This window comes from Callorhinus ursinus, unplaced genomic scaffold, assembly GCF_003265705.2.
Source record: "Callorhinus ursinus isolate GAN/ISIS: 27379988/994484 unplaced genomic scaffold, GSC_fseal_2.0 scaffold15, whole genome shotgun sequence".
NCBI classification, from domain to species: domain Eukaryota; kingdom Metazoa; phylum Chordata; class Mammalia; order Carnivora; family Otariidae; genus Callorhinus; species Callorhinus ursinus.
In genome coordinates this window covers 24084233-24109027 of record NW_027397077.1, presented here as the reverse complement: position 1 = coordinate 24109027, position 24795 = coordinate 24084233, and the positions used below count along the sequence as shown (strand labels likewise).

At 38.5% G+C, this 24795-nt stretch overlaps 1 protein-coding gene across 2 annotated transcripts in view; it reads left to right on the top strand.

Moving 5' to 3' along the window:
- The window catches only part of TAFA4 (TAFA chemokine like family member 4), a 185343-nt gene that overhangs the window by 141324 nt on the left and 19224 nt on the right, over positions 1-24795 (top strand). For both annotated transcript variants that reach the window (XM_073901771.1, XM_073901770.1), the window contains one exon: positions 23357-23512. In XM_073901771.1, coding sequence (XP_073757872.1) covers positions 23357-23512 — 156 coding nt within the window. The remainder of the gene's footprint in view (positions 1-23356; positions 23513-24795) is intronic.

Sequence of the window (24795 nt, the reverse complement as noted above, 5' to 3'; positions counted from 1 at the left end):
GTGGGTTTTCCTGTTTTTCCTCCAGTGGCCAGTGGCTTTTGTCTTGTGGCAGAGTGGTCAAGGTCACTCAGGTTTTCTACCTCCTTGACTGTAACACCATCCTTAATCTGGGGCTGCATGTAACTTTTCCATAGTATGTGAGAAGTTTCTAGGACAGTAAGTCCTATGTTTTTCTCCTGTGACAGCTGGTCACCAATCTCACACCTGCACTGCCTAGAGCCTCTCTCTGTTTTATCCTCTTTCCAGTATTGCTCTTGAGCACCCAGTGGAAGACCTTGTACAAGATTGAGAGCAATTTCCCTCTGGGCTTGGTGCTCCTAGCTCACATATATCCTTTAAGAAATGGTTAAAATTTCCATGGTTTTCCAAAAGCAGGCCACCTTTTTCTCCCTTTTCCTGACAAAAGTCAAACAGTTCACATTTTCAAAAGGCTTGCCATCCTTTGGCAATCAGTTCACCTGAGTTCTTTGAGACTCTCATGGGCTCAAAAAAAGTTTTGATTCTCTAATTGTGTGGCTTTTTGTTAGTTTGTTACTGTGGAAATGATTTTCTTTTGCAGTTTTCTATATCCTATGCATAAGTGGAGCCTCTTCTTGTATTTAACTATTTTTATATGCTTTTGCCACATAATTTTCTTCTCACACAATCAGATATATAATTTTTCTCCCTTATGCCTCTGAGTTTTATGTTTTGGTTAGAAAGGACTTCTTACTATAAAATGAAAAAAAAAGTGTTTTCTGTTAGTGCATTTACATGTTACTCTGTTTAATTTTTATATTTATATTTAAGTATACCTGGAGTATATGTTGGTTTTTAGCATTATATATTAATTCATATTTATTTGTTTCCAAGTAGTTATTCAGTTGACCAAATACAATTTGCTGATTAATTAATCTTTGCCCTGCTGCTTCTCAGGTATGTATTATTAATGGGCAGTAGGCAGGATTGCTTAAGCTTTACTTGTATACCATTTAATCACATTGTCTTGGATTAGTTTCTGATATTGTTGCTTGAGAGTGCAGAACATGGAGAGGGTTAGCCTCTCCACAAGCAATGCCTCTGTGTTCATGGTCCTATCTTTCTTCCCCTCTAGTTCAAGAGCTATTTCAAATGAGAAAATGCACAGTAAATAGTACATGCTTTGTCCTCAGAAGTGTTAATTACCATCTACTTGATCCTTGGGAAAGAGTGAAAGAATTCTGTAGAACTAACAATATACTGTAGATTTTTGGCATAGTATGTCAATTCCAGTGTTGTGTTACTGACTGAGTTTAGTAGGTATTTCTAGGGGTAAACTCCTCCTTCCAGAGGCTTCCTTTAGGTAGAGTTTTGGAACGTAGGTGAGGTTTGGTGGGGTGAGGTCCGGAGCCAATAGCCAAGAAAGAATTCTTGAGACAACTTTGGTGCAAAATGGTGGTTTCATTAAAGCCCGGGGACAGGACCCAAGGGCAGAAGGAGCTGCTGCCCCGGGGTTGTGAGGGGTGACTGATTATATACTTGGGAGTAGGGGGTGAGGAAAAAGAGGTTTTCAAAAGAATTTCTGTATGCTAAAGAGGGCCTACAAGATATTGGAGGCCTTGCCATTGTCAAGTTAAGGTTGTTTTCCCTCTAGTAAAGCTTTAACAGTATGATAGTTGGGAGTTTCCTTCTGGAAGTTAGGTTATTGATAAGAATGTTTGTTTGTTTTTCTGGTAAATCACTAAGACATTTTGTAAACTGAGGGAGACTCATATCTTGCAGGACTGTGATCTCTATAAGTTAACCATTTGTTTTTCCTTCCCTTAGCTTTAGGTCAGACAGGAGTGCCCGAGGAATGTCACCATGTCCCCCCCTGGGAGTTGGGGGGGGGGATTGTTGCAGAGTGTCAGCTTGTGCTTTGTCCTCAGCTTGCCTTCTCCCTCATCACTTTCCAAGTATTGCTACCTGTCCTAGTACTGGAACTTGACGGGAATTCTCATTTTTATCACTGGAATTTCCAGTGTCTAACCCTAGACCTCATGTGACCATTCTGGTTCATCTCCTGGTTGAAAAAGTAAAGTCCATCACTGTTTGGATTCTCCCTGCAGGTGCTTTGTTTCTATAGAAAAACTTTTTTCCCCCAAACATGTTGCCCATACGGTTCTGTCCTTAGACAGTCATTTCCTCCTTGATCTAGTTCCTTTGCTTGCTGTGTGTTCTTTCATCACTGTTCTTAGTTTCCTTGTTTACTTGTTCTTACCTCTTCCCTACTCTTGCTGTTCTCTCAACCCAAAATTTCATTAAAAATTTCACAAAATCTTCCCACCATTTTAATTTACCTATTGCAATATAACAAAGAACATATCTGGTCTTTGTCCTTGTTTTCCTGACACAGAATTTTAAAACCTTGAAATTCCTGCTAGAGTGGAGGGGAGTGGGAGGGATGGGGTGGCTGGGTGATGGACGCTGGGGAGGGTATGTGCTATGGTGAGTGCTGTGAATTGTGTAAGACTGATGAATCACAGACCTGTACCCCTGAAACAAATAATACATGTTAATAAAAAAATAAATTAAAAAATTTTAAAAAAACCTTGAAATTTCCTGAGCGATAGGACTGTCTTTGTTATGCTGATGAAGTCACTCAAGGTGGCCCCCTAGATGAATGGCCCCCATAGGATGCAGGATGGCCACAGAAAGACCAAGATGTGATTGGAGGGTGGGAACTTGCAGCCTTCTTTTTTTTTAAAATTTTATTGTTATGTTAATCACCATACATTACATTAGTTTTTGATGTAGTGTTCCATGATTCATTGTTTGTGTATAACACCCAGTGCTCCATGCAATACACGCCCTCTTTAATACCCATCACCAGGCTAACCCATCCTCCTACCCCCCTCCCCTCTAGAACCCTCAGTTTGATTTTCCGAGTTCTCGTCTGTTTCGGTTCCTCTCCCCGCTTTCCCCCCCTTCATTCTTCCCCTCCTGCTATCTTCTTTTTTTTTTCCACATATATTGTATTACTTGTTTCAGAGGTACAGATCTATGATTCAATAGTCTTGCACGATTCACAGCACTCACCATAGCTCACATCTTCCCCAATGTCTGTCTATCATCCCTCCCACCCCCCACCACTCCAGCAACACTCAGTTTGTTTCCTGAGATTAAGAATTCCTCATATCAGTGAGGTCATATGATACATGTCCTTCTCTGATTGACTTATTTCGCTCAGCATGACACCCTCCAGTTCCATCCACGTCGTTGCAAATGGCAAGATCTCATTCCTTTTGATGGCTGCATAATATTCCAGTGTGTGTGTGTGTGTGTGTGTGTGTGTGTGTGTGTGTGTGTGTATGTGTATACATACCACATCTTCTTTATCCATTCATCTGTTGATGGACATCTTGGCTCTTTCTACAGTTTGGCTATTGTGGACATTAACTTGCAGACTTCTGATCTCTGGGTAGAGGAGGAGAGCTGGAGACTGAGTGCAGTCACATGGCCAGTGATTTATTTAATCATGACTATGTAATGATATCTCTGTAAAATCTTTGGACACCAGTTTGGTTCAGCTTCAGTTTGGTGAACAGCACATCATTGTGCTGGGAGGACGGCATGCATGTAATCTGAGGGGGGAGGGCACTGGAGCTCAGCATCCAGGACCCTTCCAGACCTTACCCTATTTGTACCCTTATTAATGAAAATGTAAGTGTTGTGCTTCCTTGAGTTCTGTGCATTGTTCTAGTGAATTATCAAAGCTGATGGGGTTGTGGGAATGCCTGAATTTGTAGCAAAGTTGGTCAGAAGGGCAGGTGATTGGCGTCTGAAGTGGGAGCCGTGTTGTGGAGAATTGAACCCTTAATCTGTGACACTGCACTAACTCCAGCTAGTGTGAGAATTACATTATAGTATTGCGGTACACCCTATTGGGGTAGAAACAGAACACCTGCTCTTATAGGGGATCCCTCCCTGTAACCAGGGAGGTAATATGTGCTCTTTTAGGAATGACTGAGCTGAAGTTAACTTTGACTTTTTGTTTAAGTGATGCTCTCTTATCAAGGTGCTATTTGTCTGGTTAACTGAAAAAGTCATTTGGAGAAGGAATTATTTTTTTTTTAATAGATAAAACATACCTTAAATCTTGTATTTGAACTTAATGTCTGTAAGCGTGCACTCATTTGCCAATCATTTGATGTAATATTGAGGTTATTTCTTTGAGCATGGATCTACTCTTCTGAATTCCATATGGTCTTATTTCTGTAAACCTTGCCTATTCTGTCGCTTTTGAATTTCAGATTCTTTGGAAAAGGAGAGTGTAGAGATGAGACACTTGTGAAACTTCTAAGTTGACATCTTCCCCATTAGTAAAATTTTACTGGAATTTCATGTCTTAATGAGATGAAAATTGGGGAGGGGGCCTTCAGTGACCCCCAAACTCTCCTTTTGTTGGAAAGCAGGCATACACGTACTTGCATCATAGCACATCCTATATGTTTAGGTAAGAAAAACAATGTATGGAGAATAATCTAGATTGATTACCTTAATTGTGAGTGTACCTTTTCGAAAGTCTTTCTGTATTTCTAGAAGTTCGCGTACCCTAGTTTGAAAACTGCTGTTGCAGAACATTGGTAAGAGAGCTGCTGCTTTATTTACACCCATTTTTACAGTGCTCTTATTTTCTTTAATTATAAAATCAATTCTTGTTTATTCCAAAAATTGTCTTCCTCAGTGTCATTTCTCGGAGATGATCACTGTTATCAGCAGTGGTATATTGTACTAGATTTTTTCTGGCATTTCAAAACATGTTATCACCAACTTGTCCTGGGTGGTCACAAACTTTACTACCCTTATAGCATTGCATAACTCACACAAGTAACCCTCTTTGGGCATCATTCTTAAAGCCCTCATGTGTTTAGGAGGGAGGCATTTTTGATAGTGTTTTTCTCAAGTTTTATTAAAAGCAAACAAAACAAAAAGTAAAAATGAACAGATGAAAAGACAAGATATTTGGCATTTGAATAGGATTATATTTGAATTTCATTTTTTTTTTTTTTAATGTGTCTGAGTTCCTGACTCGCCTAGAGGATGAACATACAGCCTCATGCAGGGAAATCTTCGTTGGTTTTCCATGATATTAAGGTTCTCCTGGCTCAAGTTCATAGGGCATTGATGCAGCTTTAATGGAACGCGTGTCTTCTAGTATTAGTGTGGGTTATATATGAAAAAGAGGACCAAAGGATTAACTCCTTAATTTGGGAAGAATTTATTGACTACTTACAATGGGGATCCAATCACGAATGAGTTGTGTTCTCTGCCTTCTTGAAGCTTATAGTCTAAGAGAAGGTGCTCAGGACAAAAAAATACCATAAGCCTGACACTCAGTGAGATTTTTGCTTCTGTCTTGGAGGGTGTTTGGTTTTGTTTTTTAAGATTTTATTTATGTATTTATTTGAGAGAAAGAGCACAAGTAGGGGGAGTGGCAGAGGGGGAGGGAGAAGCAGACTCCTCACTGAGCAGGGAGCCTGATATGGGGCTTGATCTCAGGACCCTGAGGTCATGACCTGAGCCAAAGGCAGATGCTTAAGCGACTGAGCCACCCAAGAGCCCCTGTCTTGGAGGTTTTAAGAAAAGTTTTTAGCCAATATTCTTGTAAGGAATTACTGTATATATGGTGTGATGACTTAAATACATCTGAAAAGTGCAGCACATAAAGATAGATTTCTTTTTTACCTGAAAATAACCTGTGTCATAGAAAAAAGACTTACTTAAAATAGCAAACTTACAGATATTTAGATATAGTTATCAACTGCAAGGAGTCACCTCTGTGTGTGTGTGTACATATGTATTTATGTATGCATGCATGTAAGGACTCAACTAGGAATGTAACATACTATGGCTTTGGAAATCATCTGGCTGGTTAGGATTTCAAAATATATGATTAAATTTACCAAATTAATATTGGTATATTATTGACTATCAACTGCCTCCCCTCTCTGCATCCCCAGTTCTCTCCAGCTGCAACTATTTTTTTTATCTTCGATTTTCTGTTAACACCGTATTTCTAAACAATATGCATATGCTGTGATTTACTGATTCATCAATTTTAGATCTTATTATTAACCGTCATTATGATAGGTAAAGATTATATTGCTTGGACAGTTTTACTGTTTCTAGCTGTTTTGTTTATAATGTTTTTAGCTTATGTGTCATATCAGATTCTTTCTGTTCCAGAGATCTTCTCCATTCTGACTAGCTGAAAAACTGATGCTGTGGCTTTGTTTCACTAATCTTTTGGATTGAATTTCTTGTTTTCCCATGTCTCTCTCTTTCTAACTTTATTCCTTTATTTTGCTACAGCATACCCTCTAGCAAATTCTTAAATAATTGGATTCATGAAAATAAAAGTTTTGAAGCAATGTCTGAAATACGTTTTGTTTCACACTTAATTGACAATTTTGTTGGATATAGAAATTTTCCTTTAGAATTTTGAAAGCATGACTCCATTGGTTTTTAGCATATACAGTGCTGGTTTTGAGAAGTGTAATAAAATTGTTTCATTTCCTTTTCTGCATGTTAATATTTCCTATTCTGGCTTCTCAAAGTTCTTACCATTTTCTTTGGTATGTTTTTGTTGTTATCCTTAAAACTTTACATTTCATGATAGTGCGTGTTATGGTGTTGGTCTGCTCTAATTGGATTCAAGTTAGATCCAAGTCTGATCTGGGACTTTTTTTTTTTTTGGGTGATATTCTTACTGTGCTTTTTGCTATTGTTGTTTTCTTTCTCTGGAATAGGTTTTTGGGCCATCTGGGTTGTTTCTCTAAGTATTTCCTGTTTGGTTTCATTCTTTCCATCTCTTTTTTATTTTTTGAATTTCATGAGAGATTTTCTGTGGCAAAATTATTGATTTGCTATTTAAAAAATTCTCAAGAGTGTTTTCTTATTGCTAATGTTTTTGTCATATGATTTTCAGTGTCCTATTACCTGGATTAGAGATGTGGTTTTGTTTTGGGTTTTTTTTTTTTTTTTTGAATATTTGATGGATGACTTTGAAACTGTCTTATTGCCTTACTTATTGTCAAAGGTTTAATGAGTGTGTGTGTATACATATGTATACTCCAGAACTATGGGATTTCATATATATTATAATTATATATAAAACTAATAAGGGGATGTGTAAAATGGCATGTTTGTTTATTTATTTTAAAGATTTTATTTATTTGACAGAGAGACAGAGAGAGAGGGAACAGAAGCAGGGAGAGTGGGAGAGGGAGAAGCAGGCTTCCCCGCGGAGCAGGGAGCTCGATGCGGGGCTCGATCCCAGGACCCTGGGATCATGGCCTGAGCCGAAGGCAGACGCTTAACGACTGAGCCACCCAGGCGCCCCTCACTTGATTTATTTTAATCTTCTTCATATTAGAAAATTTCTCCAAATGTTGTACACTTAACTCTTGAACAGTGCAAGAGTTAGGGGCACCCACCCTTGTGCAGTGTGTAACTTTTGACTCCCACAAAACCTTGACTACTAATAGCCTACTGTTGAATAGAAGCCTTACTGATAAGATGAACAGTCTAATTAACACATATTTTAGATGGTACTTGTATTATATACCATATCCTTACAATAAAGTAAGCCAGAGAAAAGAAGATCTTATTAAGAAAATCATAAGAGAAAATACGTTTACAGTACTGTACTGTATTTATAAAAAAAAAAAAATCCAGGTACAAGGGGACCCGTGTTGTTCAAACCCATTGTTCAAAGGTCAATTGTGTCCCCTTAGGGAAGTGTGGACTCTCTGAATATGGATAGGATTTAGTGACTAGTGGACTTTAATTGTGTGTATGCTGATGCTTTCAACTCCATGCCTTGAAGGACCTATTGAGGCCCTTAGAAGTCAATCAGTCTCATCCCCTCCGTATCCACTTCTGCCTATCACTCACTGCTAATCCATCTGCTTTCCATCTCCCAAAAGACTATTGAATGTCTCTCAGCTGCTGGTGCCTCCCCTTTTCTTTCTTTGCTTTTGTTAAGTTTGGATCTGTTGTCTTCCTTTACTGTAGTTGTAGTGGAATCTTAGGAAAGAGAGATCAACAAAGGTGTTCTTCCACTCTCTTTAACTGGAATTAAAAAATTTACAACATCTATTGAAAATGGGTTCTGCTAAGTGCTGTTAAGGTCGATAGTGCCATGTCAGGGTAATTTTCTGTTTTAATTCTGTGCTTAGGTATTTAATGACATGTATAATATGTCAACAAAGGTAATGTTTATAAGAGTTTAACACCTAAAATATTGTCTAGACTATGATGAAAAACATGATGCACTTTCTTGCTGGAGTCTATTTCAGTTAGAAGTAAAATAGAACAAAATTTCCTAAAGGAAAATGTTAAAAATACACATATGCTTTTTATATTTTAAACATACAAATAGAAGCTTATCACCAATTTCTACATTATATGTGCATAGATTTATTTTTGTCTACTGAGATGGTTCTGCACACAAATTTAGTAGAACAACAAATAAGAAATCTATCCACCTGTGCACGAAATGTTATTGAAATCATAAATGCAGATATTGAAAGAGACTTGCAGGCACTAAACAAGTACTTTTATTTTTATCTTTAATTCTCATTTGCCTTTACTCTAACTTCATTTTATATGTATAGCTTTTTAAACATGTTCTTTGAACACAGCAATTTCACTTCTTTCTTTCCTTCCTTCCTTCCTTCCTTCCTTCCTTCCTTCCTTCCTTCCTTCCTTCCTTCCTTCCTTCCTTCCTTCCTTCCTTCCTTCCTTCCTTCCTTCACTTTACACTTAGTTTTCTCCCCTGCCTTTTTCCCCACCTTGTGCTAAGAAAGAGTGGGAGACTGCCTGGGGCTCAGAGTGCAGACTCAAGTGAAGTGTAATGTGGGCTCTCTGCTTCATCAGTTACTCCTAAATGGAGAGGCTTTTTGCAATCTCTTCTGTGTCTCTGCAATTACGTTACCCTTTCAGAAGAAAGGTGCTTGCTCTGACCTACTGAGAGTGGGGAGGCACTTCATTTGATTTCCTGTGCTGTCCCCTTGTGGTCCTGCTGAGTCTGAAACCTTTAAAAGTACTAGGCAGTAGTAAGACCAGAAGCCAGAGAAATAGGAACTGGAGCGTCCAGTATAGTCCTATGCAGTAGGGATGGGAGTCATGTCTCCCATCATTGGAAATGCCTGAAATTGGCATCAACTGGTTTCTGATGGGAGAACGCAGGGTTTGAGGAGGTACTGGATGAACACTTGTGGGGAAAAAAAGGGATTCATGTGCCAGCATGGAAAAAATTAAAACAAGGATTGCTGACTATCTCAGATCTCAAATTCAATGAGTATCAGTTGGGTAAGCGGCCTTTGCAATGCTGATTTTTTGCTTCTAAAAGGCACTTATTTCTTTCCTTATTCTGAGAAGTATAATTTTTTGAAAGATTTTTATTTATTTATTTGAGAGAGAGATAGAATGAGAGAGAGAGAGAGTATGAAAGCGGGGAAGGGTCAGAGGGAGAAGCAGACTGCCTGCCGAGCAGGGAGCCTGATGTGGGGCTTGATCCTGGGACTCCAGGATCATGACCTGAGCTGAAGGCAGTTGCTTAACCAACTGAGCCACCCAGGCGCCCTACAGTGAACATCTTTATATCCCTTGCAAGAGTGACCACCTGTTATAGCCTATCATATTAGAACTACCAATTAAAAATCTGCCTATCTTGCCATTTTTTTCCCTGAAGTGTTTGTAAGTAAGCAGCAAACTACATGTATTTCCTAAGAACAAGACCATTCTCCAATACAGCTTGGTATTGTAGTAATCTGTGTTGCTGTAAACTAAGGCAGATTTGGTCCACACCACCAACAGTTAAAGGCAAAGATCATGTCTTTTACTTGATATTTCCCAATGCTCTGTAATGGATTGTAAAAACATTTTTATGGGATGCATGCATACATGGAGAGAGATGTTTTCAGAAACATGAGTGAACCCAAAAGATTTGTTTTACCCAGTCATGTTGTTAGTATAATACCCCTTGAAATGAAGTGTGTCACCTTTTCTCATTCTGTAAAGTTAGAATTAGTAAGTGACAGTCAGCTCGGGCCACCATTACAAAATACCAGAGCCTCGGTGGCTTAAACATCAGAAATTTATTTTCTCATAGTTCTAGAAGGTAGAAGTCCAAGATCCATGTGTCAGCAAATTTGTTTCCTGGTAAGGACTTTCTTCCTAGTGTGCAGGTGGCTACCTTCTCCCTGTGACATCATGTAATCTTATCTCTGTGCCTGTGTGGAGGAAGAGGCACCTGTCTGGTATTTCTTCTTATAAAGACACCAGTTTTTCTGGATTAGTGTCCTACCCTTAAGACCTCACTTAACCTTTATTAGCTTGAAAAGGCCTTATCCACATATATGGTCCCTTGAAGTTTAGGGCTTCAACAAGTGACCTTGGTGGTGGGAGGGGTACATTGCAGTCCATAACAGACAGTTGGATGGACTCCTTCTGAAATAAGGGAGGAGCCCACTAAAAAGTAATGGTATCTAAATATAACATTGGAAAGTTATATGTTGTTAATTAAAAGGAGATTTGTATTATAATTAAAATAGGAGCTGTGTGTGTGTGTGTGTGCATGTGTGTGTGTGTATTCTCATTTATGTCATGCATTCAAAAGACCAAGGGTCATTTAATGATGAGGTCCCCTCAGTATTTATTCCATGGTACTTTTCATATCAATATATGTATTTTCTAATTGATGGTACTCTTGGTAGAGAATGGTAAACAAATAGACTTTTGATTAAGAAAAATGTGCAGGGCAAGTCCTTAGAATAGGACTTGAGTGATAAGGGAAGAAAAGTTTTTAAAGACTAATTAGAACTGCTAAGCTTGGGAAGTTTTAGGTATTTTAAAAACCAAGGTAAGAGACTGGGGTATGCTAGGTTAGAACATACAATTTTTTTTGACTTTCAATCAGTTGAAAATTTTTATTTGCATTACCTATTAATATATTTCACATATAATATTCTATTTTAGTTTCACATCACAGTGATTTGATGTTTTTATACATTGTAAAACTATGAGTCTTATAAGACATTATAAGACAGTAAGTCTAGTTACCATCTGTCATTATTACTAAAATTATTCTAGTATTTCTGCCTATATTCTCTATGATGCATATTACATCCCTGTGACTCATTTATTTTATAACTAGAAGTTTGTAGCTCTTAATCCTCTTCACCTATTTCACCTGCCCCATTAATACCTTCCACTTCAACTAATGACTAGTATGTTGGATGTTTCCATGAGTCTGCTTTCTGTTTTGTTTGATCATTTGTTTTATTTTTCAGATTCCAAATGTAAGTGGAATCATATGGTATTTTTCTTTTTAAAGATTTATTTATTTATTTATTTTTTAGAGAGAGCGCACACATGTGTCTAGAGAGGGGCAGGGGGAGAGAATCTTTCAAGCAGATGCCCCATTGAGCAAGGAGCCCAAGCTGGGGCTCAGTCCCACAACCTATGAGATCACTGCCTCAACTGAAACCAAGAGTCAGACGCTTAACCAACTGAGCCACCCAGGCGCCCCCTGACTTACTTCATTTAGCATAATACCTTCAAAAGCCCCTCTATGTTGTCCAAATAGCAAGATTTCATTTTTTTTTTGTTATGGCTGATTAGTTTTCCAGACGTATTGGTGTGGCTGTGTATAATATACATCTTTATTCATTTATTGATGGACACTTTGTTTTCATATCTCGGCTGTTAGAAATAATGCTGCAGTGAACATAAGGGTACATATATCTTTTGAACTGGTGTTTTTGTATTGTTTGGATAAATATCCAGAAATGGAATAGCTGGATCATATGTTGTATTTTTAATTTTTTGAGGAATTTGTATCGTGTTTTCCATAGTGACAGTGCCAGTTTATAAACCCACCAACAGTGTATGAAGATTGTCTTTTTTCCACATCCTCTCCAGTCTTGTTATATTTGTTATTCCTTGTCTTTTTGAGAAGAGCTACTCTGACAGGTATGAGGTGTTATCTCATTCTGGTTTCATTTTGCATTTACCTAATGATGTTGAGCATCTTTTCATGTGTCTGTTTGTCATCTGTATGTCCTCTTAAAAGAAGTGTAAACTCAGATCCTCTGCCCATTTTTTAACAGTGTTTTGTTTTTTTTATTGTTGAGCTGTAGGAGTTCTTTATATATTTTACATATTTGCAACTGATCAGACATATAGTTTGCAAATATGTTTTCCCATTCCATTAGGCTGCCTTATCATTTGATGATGGTTTTCTTTGCTGTGCAGAAGCTGTTTGTTTGATGTAGTCTCATTTATTTTTCCCTTGCTTTTGGAGTCACAAAAGTTTTGCTGAGACTGATGTTAAGGAACTTAGTGCCCATTTTTTCTTCTAGGAGTTTTATGGTTTCAGGTTTTCCATTCAAGTGTAATCATTTTTAAATTAATTTTGTGTAAATAGTGGTCTAATTTCATTCTTTCGTATGTGCCAGTTGTCCCAACACCATTTATTGAGCAGACTGTTCTTTCTCCCTTGTGTGTTCTTGGCTCCTTCTTATAGATTGTCCCTATATATGTTTGTATATTCATAGGCTCTCAGTTCTTTTCCATTCATCAATTTGTTTCTATTACCAGTACCATACTGTTTTGGTTAGTATAGTTTTGTGGTGTAGTTTAAAATCAGGGAGCCTGATACCTCCAGTTTTGTTCTTTCTCCAGATTGCTTTGGCTATTTGGGGTCTTTCATGGTTCTGTACAAATTTTAGAATTAATTGTTTTGCTTTTGTGAAATGCCATTGATGTTTTAGTTAAGTATTGTATTTAATCTGTACATTTCTTAGGGTAGTACAGACATTTTAACAATATTCTTCCAATCCATGAGCAAAGTGCATGTTCCCATTTATTTGTGTCGTTTTCAATTTCTTTCATTACTGTCTTCTAGTTTTCAATGTAAAGGTTTCGCAGCTCCTTGGTTAAATTTATTCCTAGGTATAACATTCTTTTTGATACAATTGTAAATGGTATTGTTTTCTTAATTTTTCTTTCTGTTAGTTTGTTTTTAGTGTATAGGAATGCCCAAATTTCTGTATATTGATTTTGTATCCTGCAAATTCAGTGAATTCATTTATTAGTTCCAGTAGTTTTTTGGTGTTTTCTAAATATAGTGTGTCATTTGCAAATGGTTTTCTTTTTTCCTTTCTGATTTGGATGTCTTTAATTTCTTTTTATTGTATAATCACTTTGGCTAGGACTTAAAATACAGGTTGAATAAAAGTGGAAAAGGTGAGCATCCTTGTCTTTTAGATCTTAGAGGAAATACTTTCATCACTGAATATGATATTAGCTGTAGGACCATTATATATAACCTTTATTATGTTGATGTATGTCCCTTCTCTACCCACTTGAGACTTTTTATCATAAATGGATGTTGAATTTTGTCAAGGGCTTTTCTGTATCTTTTGAGATGATCATATAATTTTTATCTTCATTTTATTAATGTGATATGTATATTGATTTCCAGATGTTGAGCCATCCTTGTATCACTGGAATAAATCCCACTTGATTGTGGTATATGATCCTTTTAATGTGTTGTTGAATTAGGTATTCTAGTACTTTGTTGAGGTTTCTTGCATCTATACTCATCAAGAACATTGGCCTGTAATTTTGTGTGTGTGGTGTCCTTGTTTGGTTTTGGTATCAGGGTAGTGCTGGCCTCATAGAAAGTTTTTAGAAGCTTTACCCACTTTCAGTTTTTGGAAGTTTGAGAAGGATAGGTATTCATTTTTCTTTGAGTGTTTGGTAGAATTTATGTGAAGACATCTGGTCCTGGTCTTTTGTTTGTTGGGAGGTGTTTGATTCGTGCTTCAATATCCTTATTAGTAATTGGTCTATTCAGATTTTCTATTTCTTCCCAAATCAATCTTGGAAAATTTTACTTTTTTGGAACTTACACATTTCTTCTAGGTTGTCCAGTTTGAAGGCTTGTCCAGTTGTTCATAGTAGTCTCATGATACTTTATTTCTGTGGTATCCATTATAACTTTGCCTCTTTCATTTGTGATTTTATTTGAGTCTTTTTTTTTTTTTTTTTTGGTTAGTTGGGCTACATGTTTGTCAATGAATCAGCTTAATTTCACTGATATTTTAAATTGTATTTTTAGTCTTGATTTCATGTATTTTAACTTTGATTTTTAGTATTTCCATCCCTCTACTGATTTTGGGTTTTGCCGGTTTTTTGTTGTTTGTTTTGTTTGTTTATTTTTGTTTTTGTTTAGGTCCTTTAGGTGTAAAGTTAGATTTATTATTTGAGATTTTTCTTATTTCTTGAGGTAGGCCTGCCATTGCTATGAACTTCCCTCTTAGAAACCACTTTTGCTGCATCCCATAGATTTTGGTATGTCATATTTTTGTTTTCATTTGTCTCTAGGTCTTTTTTTCTTTTTTGTTCAAAGACCTACTGGCTGTTCATTTATCTTTTTGTAATTAATTTCTACTTTCATACCATTGTGGTCAAATGAGATGCTTGATATTAATGCAGTTTTCTTGAATTTATTAAGACTTGTTTTGTGGCCTAACATGTGATATATCCTAGAGAATGTTTCATTTGCACTTGAGTAGAATGTGTGTTGTACTGCTTTTGGATGGAATGTATATATATTTACTAAGTCCATTTGGTCTAATGTGTCATTTAAGGCTAATGTTTCCTTACTGATTTTTTGGTCTGGATAATCTATGCATTGATGTAAGTGGAGTGTTCAAGCCCCCTACTATTATTGTATTACTGTCAGCTTTTCCCCTTATGTCTATTAATATTTGCTGTAAATACTTTGGTGGTCTTATGTTGGGTGGGTGGGTCTGTCCCCTGGCCCATTGTTGGGGTACAACAGCAACTGCTTCTTTGCATTTGTGGGTGGGGCTTTCAGTGGGCACACCCACTGGTGCTAGCAAGTTAGAGGGAGAATTCCAAAATGACACCATTCAGAGCCGGTGTTAGGAAGATGGACTGAGATTACAAAAATGGCTCCCACCAGTGTCTCAGTTTCTGTGGAGAGTCCTTGTTGTCTCCTGCCTCTCCAGCAGACTCTCTAAGATTAGTAAATGGACCCTTTTATCTAGGGCTTTTCAAATTGGTGTTTTTGAGATGTTTTCTAGGTCAAGTGATTCTGCACATGAGCCCCTTTATCGTTTTTTTTTTTTTTTTTTTGTGGAGCTTGAATCCCTCGCTTCTCAAGAAAAAGTTCCATACCTTTGTGATCCCTTCCGGTTGTGACTCACTAAGTCTGGGATGTTTTTTTTCCTGGTGAGTCCATGTCTCTGCTTCTTCCCGTCTCATTGCTGTCCTTTTATCCTTTGTTGTGGAGGCTCTCTTCATTAAATTTTCAGTTGCCTTTTAGAGGGAATTAGTCCATATGTAGTTGTAGATTTGTTGTGTCTGTGAGCGGAAGTGAGTTCTGGATCTTGCTATGCCGCCATCTTGAACCCAAGTCTTTGCCCCCACACATTTATTTTTGGTTCTATTTAGGCCACTGGCTACCTTTTCTCTGCTCCCAAACTCAACATGTAAGTGATCATTTTTTTTTTTTTAATCGTCCGGCTATCAATGTTCTGTCGGGGATTTTATCCAGTGTCATGACTTGAAATACTATCCCGTATTACAATGGTGAGTAAGTGTCCACCTTAAAACCAGACTTCTGTCTTGAACTCCAGACTCAAATGTCTAACTGCCTATTTGACCTTCCTCAGTTAAAATCTAATTGGCATCTAAAATTTAACAGCCCAGGTCCTACTTTTCTCCTTATTTATTTAAGGGACAGCCCCACCTTTCTCAGTGTTCAAGTCAACAAATTTGGGGGCAGCATTGACTCCTCTCTTCCTCTCACATCTTAAACTTAACTTTTCAGCAAATCCTGTCACTTCTACCTTCTACATAAATCCAGAACCCAACATTTTCTTACCATTTCCACTGCTGTGACCTTGGTCCAAGCTGTCATCACCTCTCCTTGGATTATTGTGGCAGGTGCTATGTCCCTGCTTTCATCCTTGCTCTTCTTCAGTCTGTTCTGATCATAATAGATCTTTTAAAAATGTAGGTTAGATCAGGTCATTCTAAGTTCATCATTTCCAGGGGCTTCCCATCCTATTGTGAGTAAAAGCCCAAGCCTCGACAGTGACCCATGAGGCCCTTTGTAATCTGCCCATTTACCCTCCATTATCTTTCTGGCATCATCTATTAATTTCTCCTTCTCTTCCATAGCTCCAGCTATAAGAACCTCTTTCCCTCTGATATCTGCAGGACTTATTTTCTTACTGCTTTAATTTCTCACTCAAATGTTAGTTTCTGGCCTTCCCTATTTTAAATTGTACCTTTCCTGCTTTGTGTTTCTTTCATCACTAAAATATGAAAAGTCCTTGAAGAGGATTTTGGGGGGCCTTTTTTGTTCAGCATTGTTACCATGTGCTAGCATAGAGTAAATAGTCAACAAATATTTATTGAATAAATGTGTCAACAAAAAACAAAGGCATTTATTCAACATCTGTCATTTTTCAAGTAGCTCACTATGTTCATTAAGCACTTTAAAATTCATAACCATCATGTGAGGTAGATAATAAACTACTTATATATGAGAAAATGAGAGTGAGAGGCTCTGTGGGATTACCCAAGTCTGTAAGCTGGCATGCTAGCTCAGCAATTCTGACTCCAAGGCCAACAGAAGGTAAGGAGAAGGCCATTTCCTCCTTGGGAGTATTGCAAGATATTTTGTTCGGTGTCTCTACTTGTTGAGACCAAAGGCCATCTCTCTTCTTTACTGCTCTATCCTCAATGCCAGCAGAGGGCCTGGCACATACTATGGGCTCAGAAGATATTTGTCTCCATGAGTAAGTTATCAAGATTGTCCAGCTGGTGGTCCCGTGGCTACCATAGTTTTACATCTATTCTGTGACATAACCCTTTTTTGACTGAAAGCCAAGTTGGGGCAGGTATAGAGGGAGAGAGTTGAGCATTATAAGAGAACAACAACTAGGAATACTAGGCATGTTTTCCAAAGGCAATGACTAGCCACTACCTCATTGTCTGCTTTCATTCCCTGAATTCTTCTTTTCAGCTTTCTCTTTCCTCTGTTGTGCTTTCGTGAGGAGAAAGGCTAAGAATGCCATAGAGACAAACCACACTCAAATAAAATAAATGCCTTCTAAGAAGATCACTGGAGTGTGAGGCTTCCTTTTAAGGGTGTATATTCTTGAGCTGGGCAGGAGGAGGAAGGGGAAAAGGGATTTGAACAAAAGGAAAAGGATCCAAGGGAGATAATAGCATGAAGTCACCCTAATCTGATGCCTCCTGACTCCCTATCAGCTTTCAAGTAGTTTCAATGGAAGAACTTCTATTGCAAATGAGGTTTTGTATTTTATCTCTTTAACAATGGAATGGCCCTGACTGCACTGGGACGAATGGGCATTTCCTTCGTTGTTGGCAACTTTTCTTTTTTTTTTTTTTAAGATTTTATTTATTTATTTGAGAGAGAGAGAGAATGAGAGATAGAAAGCACGAGAGGGAAGAGGGTCAGAGGGAGAAGCTGACTCCCCGCCGAGCAGGAAGCCCGATGCGGGACTCAATCCCAGGACTCCAGGATCATGACCTGAGCCGAAGGCAGACGCTCAACCAACTGAGCCACCCAGGCGCCCTGTTGGCAACTTTTCTTAAAAGCATAGTTAATAAGAAAAAAAGATAAACATTTAAGCAATTCACTCTTCAGATAAAGTTAATCCATCTTCTATAGCAATTCCAAAATAGTAAGTTATTGTTTTAGGAATTATAATGTTTTTATATTTTTATTTTTTTTAAAGATTTTATTTATTTATTTGAGAGAGAGTACATGAGGGGGGTAGGGTCAGAGGGAGAAGCAGACTCCCCACTAAGCAGAGAGTCCAATGTGGGACTCGATCCCTGGACTCCAGGATCATGACCTGAGCCGAAGGCAGACGCTTAACCAACTGAGCCACCCAGGCACCCCTAGGAATTATAATGTTTTTAATGATGTCCATGTTAACTTCAGGTGAGTGAGGAATTAGGCATCTTACATTTTATAGTCTTGACAATACTTTAAGTCACCTTTTCTGAAAAAAAAATATGCAACCTGATTGCATGGTCAAAAAGTGTGGAAAGGAATCAAGGATCAATTTTAAGTTTCCCCACTTACATGTCTCCAGGAGCACAGAGAACAGTGTCTTGTACATAGTACACTATATGAAGTATTGGTTAAATCGATAGAAATAAATATCCTCCTTTCTACCTACCCAGACAAAACTGGAAGGGAAATGGCCCAGCAGCTGACAGAGATGAAGAGACAGCACAAAGAGGATAGTGTTTTGTTTTCTGTTGGGCCAGTTTTGCTTCTGAGAGCAGCTCTACTTTTGGATAACTTAGTCTTATCTATTTCATTTCACACCTGTAAGGTAAATCCCATAAGAGAAGTCTGAGCTATAGTCTCTCACTCTCAATACTTACATGTATTTAGCTTTAGTTTTCAAGGTGAATCCCTAGCCAAAATATTTCCTGCTGCCAAAAAGAGAGAAGTATCTTTGTTTTAAGCGAACTTACTTGCAGTGGCCACTCTTTGGTAGTGATCTTACTGAACAAGGCATCCTTCCTGTACCTTTCCAGAGAACTAAGTTTACCATGAAAGTCATTAACTTCTTGTCTCTTTTAAAAACTTTCATTTGGGGTGCTTGGCTGGCTCAGTCGTTAAGCGTCTGCCTTCAGCTCAGGTCATGATCCCAGGGTCCTTGGATTGGGCCCCACATCGGGCTCCCTGCTTCTCCCTTTCCCGCTTCCCCTGCTTGTGTTCTCTCTCTCGCTGTGTCTGTCTCTGTCAAATAAATAAATAAAATCTTAAAAAAAAACTTTTATGTTTTTCCCCGCATCCAGTAAGACTACACTACATAGTTCTATCATGTTTATGGTGATGAATTTTATATAACAAATTGGGCCATGGGTTGCCCAGATGTTTGATCAAACATTATTTTGTGTGTTTCTTTGAGGGTGTTTAGCATTTGAATTGATAGATTGAGTAAAGAAGATTGCCCTCCTTAATGTGGGTGGGCTTCATATTCTACTGGGCTGAAGGCCTCAGTAGAACAAAAAGACTGACCTTGCCCTGAGTAAGAGAGAATTCTTCCTGATTTTGGACTGGGACAGTAGTCTTTTCTTGCCTTTGCAAACTGAAACACCAGCTCTTGCTGAGTCTTGAGCCTTCCAGTCTTTCAACTAGTATGACAACATTGGCTCTCCTGGGTCTCAAGCCTTTGGACTCAGACTGGAACTAAACTTTTGGCTCCCCGGAGTCTCCATCTTGCTGACTTACCCTCCAAATCTTGGGAATTTTCAGCTTCCATAATCACGTGAGCCAGTTTCTTATAATAAATCTCTTTATGTGTATATACCTGCTTCATGTTGGTTCGAGATTTCTCTTTGGAGAACCCTAATATAAGATGAGCTGCTCAAGCCAAGTATATAATCTGTGATTTCTGTGCGTGTTAGCCCACAATGGATCCCTGTCTTCTGCCATCATTCTTTGAGCAATTTTTAAATACTTGTTTCTGAATACTTACCTCCTGTGTCAGGAACTATAGATTACAAAGAAATGAGGCACGTTCTTATTCAAAGACCAAAGTCCAGTGTACACAAATGACTAGAAACTGTTTGTATGGAGTCCCACACACACTGCCGTTGTGTAGGGAAGTTGTTTTCAGTGGGAAACAACCATATCTTGTGGTTTGCTGAGGTGGAGACGCCATTTTGGCTCCCCTTAGTGAAATATTGGTTACTGTCTTTCCCCTGCATTCTGTGACGGAATAGACACCGCCTGGGTTTGCATCTGTCCTCTTCAGTTTCTAGTTGTGTGACCTTGGGCAAATTAATGTTTGTACATTTTGTTAAATGTACAAAAGGAATAAAAAGAATACCTACATCGTAGCATTTTTATAAGATCAGATAGGATAGTATTTGTAAAGGATTTAAAACAGTGCCTGCCACCTACCCTATTTTATCAAATCTAAGATGTCATCAGTTGTGAGATACCCTGCGATTTTGTGTATTTCTAAGAAAAGCATTGCCAATTACAATAAGATACTATCAGTTGTGAGACCTGAAATGTTTAAAGATGAGAAAAACATTGTATCTTAAAAATCAATGAGGTATCATAGTCCGTGTTATATAAGTGAATAAAATCCTAGACTACACAAGTTGATTATTCAAAGACAAATTTGAGTAGGAAAAAAAAATCTGTTTGCATTTGTGGATGGTTATCTAAATAGCAAAATTCTAATCCAACTATAATATTAAATATCCCAATCACTTCTCAACTATGCTGTTACTAAAATGCATTTCTTTTATTTTCTTAGTGAGGTTTAGTGCTGCCTTCATGACTCTCAGGGTCTTTGAAAATCTAATTAATGCAGGATGGCTGTTATTTCCACTGAATATTTGCCCCCCCCATTCTGATGTTAAACCACTAACCCCCAAATATGAAAATATTTGGAGACAGAGACTGTGAAGAGGAAATCAAGGTTAAATGAGGTCATATGGGTATGGGTGTGGCCCTAATCTGGGAGAGCCAGTGTTTTTATGAAAAAAAAAAAAAAAAAAAAAAAAAAGACAGCAGAGCACTCTGTCCCTGCCCCCTTCCGCTTGTTGCAAGCTGCAAAGAATGCCCTCACCTGAATGCCCTCAACTGAATTGGCCAGGACCTTGATCTGTTGTTTAAGCCACCCAGCCTGTGGTCCTTTGTTGTGGCCGCTGAGCGAACTGTGACAGTGGTCAACAGGGGAAGGCACTGTTGGAGGACTGGGGATGAATTTACCCTGCTCCCCCCCCACCCCCACATGGCTAGTCATCCAGGGAACGTTTGACCTGAAGGTGCTTACTTGCAGTTGGAAACCAGAGACAGGGTCTCCTCTTGAACTCTTCCCAGTCCTTGCTGTTCTGCTTACTCAGCACTAAGTGCCCACCCTACTTTCCCGACATTGTAATTACAATTTATTTTTATTTATTTTTTACAATTGTATGCAACTACCTTTGGGAAATCAGCATTCTTTTTTTTTAAAGATTTTATTTATTTGACAGACACAGCAAGAGAGGAAACACAAGCAGGGGGAGTGGGAGAGGGAGAAGCAGGCTTCCCGCTGAGCAGGGAGCCCAAGGGGGGGGCTCAATCCCAGGACCTGGGGATCATGACCTGAGCCGAAGGCAGACGCTTAACAACTGAGCCACCCAGGTGCCCTGGAAATCAGCATTCTTGTGTACATTTAATTGGGTTTATAGTTTTAATCACTTTATGCTTTCTTCTGTAGTAGATGGAAAACTTTCAGGATGGTGGCTTGATTCTCTGGGTACTGGTTCTGCTTTTATGTGTTTTACAAATGAAATTTTGCCTTAGTATTTGTTCTTGCCAGTGATTGAATTTTGCTTCCACCCAGAGTTAACATAGAAAAAAGGGCTAGACATTTTTTAGAATAATATAGAGGTTGTTTTGTGGAAGGGCTTGTTTTATCGATTAAAAATATTCCATAATTCAGATTTTTAAGCTAGTTTTGTGATTTGAAGTACATGCACCCACCAACAGAAACCAAGCAAAGCATTAGCCCCTGGGAATCTTTGGGGAAACCTGTCTTAATGAGTAGATGAGATTGCTTGTAATTCACAGAACAATTTATATGTAAATAGTATATGTGAAAATTGAGGGTGCTTGAAAAGGTTGTCTTTTACTGATAATTTCTAAACATTGCCTACACAACCTTGTTTACATAGTTTTTATCAGAGCAGAGGTAAGTCTCTCCAATCCTGCTATAGCCAGAGATGATAATTAGTTATCTATCACTGTGTAGCAAATTAGCCCAATTCTTAGAAGCTTAAAACAGTCAACATATATAACTTCACACAGTCTGTCAGCATCTGAAATCTGGGAGTGTCTTAGCTGGGTGGTCCTGCCTCAGGGTTATCAGACTGAATTTAAGCTGTGGGCTGGGGTTGGAGTCTTTGAAGACTCTACCAGGGCTATTGGACCCACTGAGGGACATTCTACAAAATAACTGGCATGTATTCTTGACAGATGTCAAGGTTAAGAAAGATCAAGGCTAAAAAATACTTTCTGACTAAAGAAGGCTAAAGAAATGTGACAACTAAATACAATGTAGGTCCCTGAGTTGGATCCTGAACAAGGGGAATAAAGGCTAGAAAAGACATTATTAGGACAACTGGCAAAACTGCAGATCATGTAATAGCATCGTGTAAATAGCATTGTATCAGTGTCAAATGTCCTGATTTTGGTAATTATGTAAGAGACTGTTTTTATTCTTAGGAAATAACCACTGAAGTGTTACTGAAGGGTCAGGGGGTATCATGTTAAGTTACTCTCAAATGGCTCAGAAAGGTATGAGAAAGAGAGTGAATGACAAGACAAAGAGGGTCACATGTTAACAATAGCGAATCTGGATAAAAGGTCTTAGTTATTGCTGCTGTGACAAATCACCACCAATTTAGTGGCTTGTTTCTGTAGGTCAGAAGTCTGGCACAGGGTAGCTGGATTCTCTGCTCAGAGTCTGACCTCTGGGTTAAAATCAAGGTATCAGCAGGCCTGCATTCATTTATGGAAGCTCTGGAGAAGAATCTGCTTGCACATGTATTCAGTTTGTTGGCTGAACTCAGTTCCTTGTGGGTGTAGGACTGAAGTCACCATTTCCTTGCCTTTTGAACCCTGGATCTTTAAGCCAGCAGTGATGCTTTGAGTCCTTCTCATGTTTTCAATCTGACTTCCCCTTCTGCTCTCTCTCTCTGATTTTAAGAGCTCATGTGAGCACATTAGCTCAAGTTCCTTAAGATCAACCAGTTAGTAATTTAATTATTTTTATTTTACTTTTTGAAGATTTTATTTATTTATTAGAGAGAGAGAGTGTGCAAGCACAAGCAGGGAGAGAAAGGGAGAAGCAGATTCTCTGCTGAGCACAGAGCCTGATGCTGGGCTTGATCCCAGGCACCTGGGATCATGACCTGAGCTGAAGGCAGATACTTAACCGACTGAGCCACTCAGGAATCCCCCAGTTAGTGATTTAAATTATATCCGCAAAATCTGTTTTGCCAGGTAAGTAACATAATGGGTGTGGTACCAGGGGTTGAAGGTCCTGGGGGCTGAATTTCTGTCTACCACAGGTTCATAGGAATTTTTTGCACTATTCTTAACAACTTTATAAATATTTGAAATGACATCCAAACAAAAAGTTACAAATATTCTTAAGCATGGTGCAGGAAGCTGGAAAATGTGGTCATGGTATCGTTCACATACTTTGTAGTTTCATTCTTTTCCTAACAGCACTGGGTCTGTTTTATCCATCAGGTCACCACCAAATCAAGCAAGGGACCTGTGAGGTGGTCGCTGTCCACAGGTGCTGTAACAAGAACCGCATAGAAGAGCGATCACAAACAGTCAAGTGCTCCTGCTTCCCAGGGCAGGTTGCCGGCACAACGCGGGCTCAGCCTTCTTGTGTTGAAGGTAAGACCTTTCTGGTCAGTTTCTCTACTCTTGCAAAAGTACGTAAAACCACCAACAACCTCCTTTACTGTCTTTGCAACTCAAAGAAAACTAGGCTGCTTCCAGGTTAGCGTTGCTCCAAAAGTGAACATCATTGTAACTCCACACATTGCTTGGTGCATCAGGTAAGTTATTAATGATATTTCTCAAGGGGTCCTGATGAGGGAGTTCTGTCACTAGACAATCAGGAAGATATGCTTTGATTTTTTTTTCCTTCCCCAGCTGTCTTTCCAAATCTTATCCATCAAAGCACTTGCTTCCCTAGATACACTTTTCTCCCTGATTTCAAGCTCTCAACTCAAGAGCGATTAGCAGCTTATTTTTCCTCACCTCATTTTTAATGTTACAGACTGATACTCTCTTTATTTCTCGTTTACTATCTTAATAAACATTTATAAAACATCTCCTTTGGAGCAACTTCCCTGAGAACAGTTTGGGATCACATGTCATTTATTTGTTGTCCCCAAATCCCCTCGCAGAGTACTGTGCCAATGGGTTTTTTAAAAAATGAATGAATGTTGATGGGTTGTAGGTAGAGGCCTGGGATTGATTCCTTTTGATGCCTCTGGTGCACACACCTTGTTAGAAACAAGTTATCAGTCCCCAGGGGAAGAGATACATGAGGTTAAGCCTTGTAGCACTTTCTCCACAGTGGCATGAAAACTGCCTAAACATGAATGCTTCCTGTCTTATTTGATGCATGTCTAAAAGTCAGCCATTAGAATGAACATATGCATTCTTAACTCCACAATCACACAGTCAAGAATAGTAATTGACCCATATCCCGCCTCCCTGACCAAACACAGGCACAAATTTATGGTCTGTATGGTCACTAGTGGTATGTATCACTGTGAAAGCTGGAAAGTGAATATGGCCAAGTTACCATCTACAGTTCCTCACAGAAACCCTGGGGGCCGAATGCATTGCTGAATTCAGATTTTTTAAAGGTAGCATAGTACATACAGCAACTGTTTTCTCACAAACCTAATGTCTTTTCCAGTTGTACCCCATAGTCACAGGTGCTAATATTTCTACAATGAAATATGTAGAATATTCTTGCAGAATGGGATAGGGCAAGAATTAGAAGCTCATGTTAAATCAGGTTTTGCCACCATCGTACAGAAGTCCTGTCCATTTTCAGAGCTTTTTGGATTTGGGGATCACAGATAAAGGATTGTGGATCTATAAAAAAAGATGAAGATTTTTAGGATTAAAAAGAGACTTTTTTTTTAAAGATTTTATTT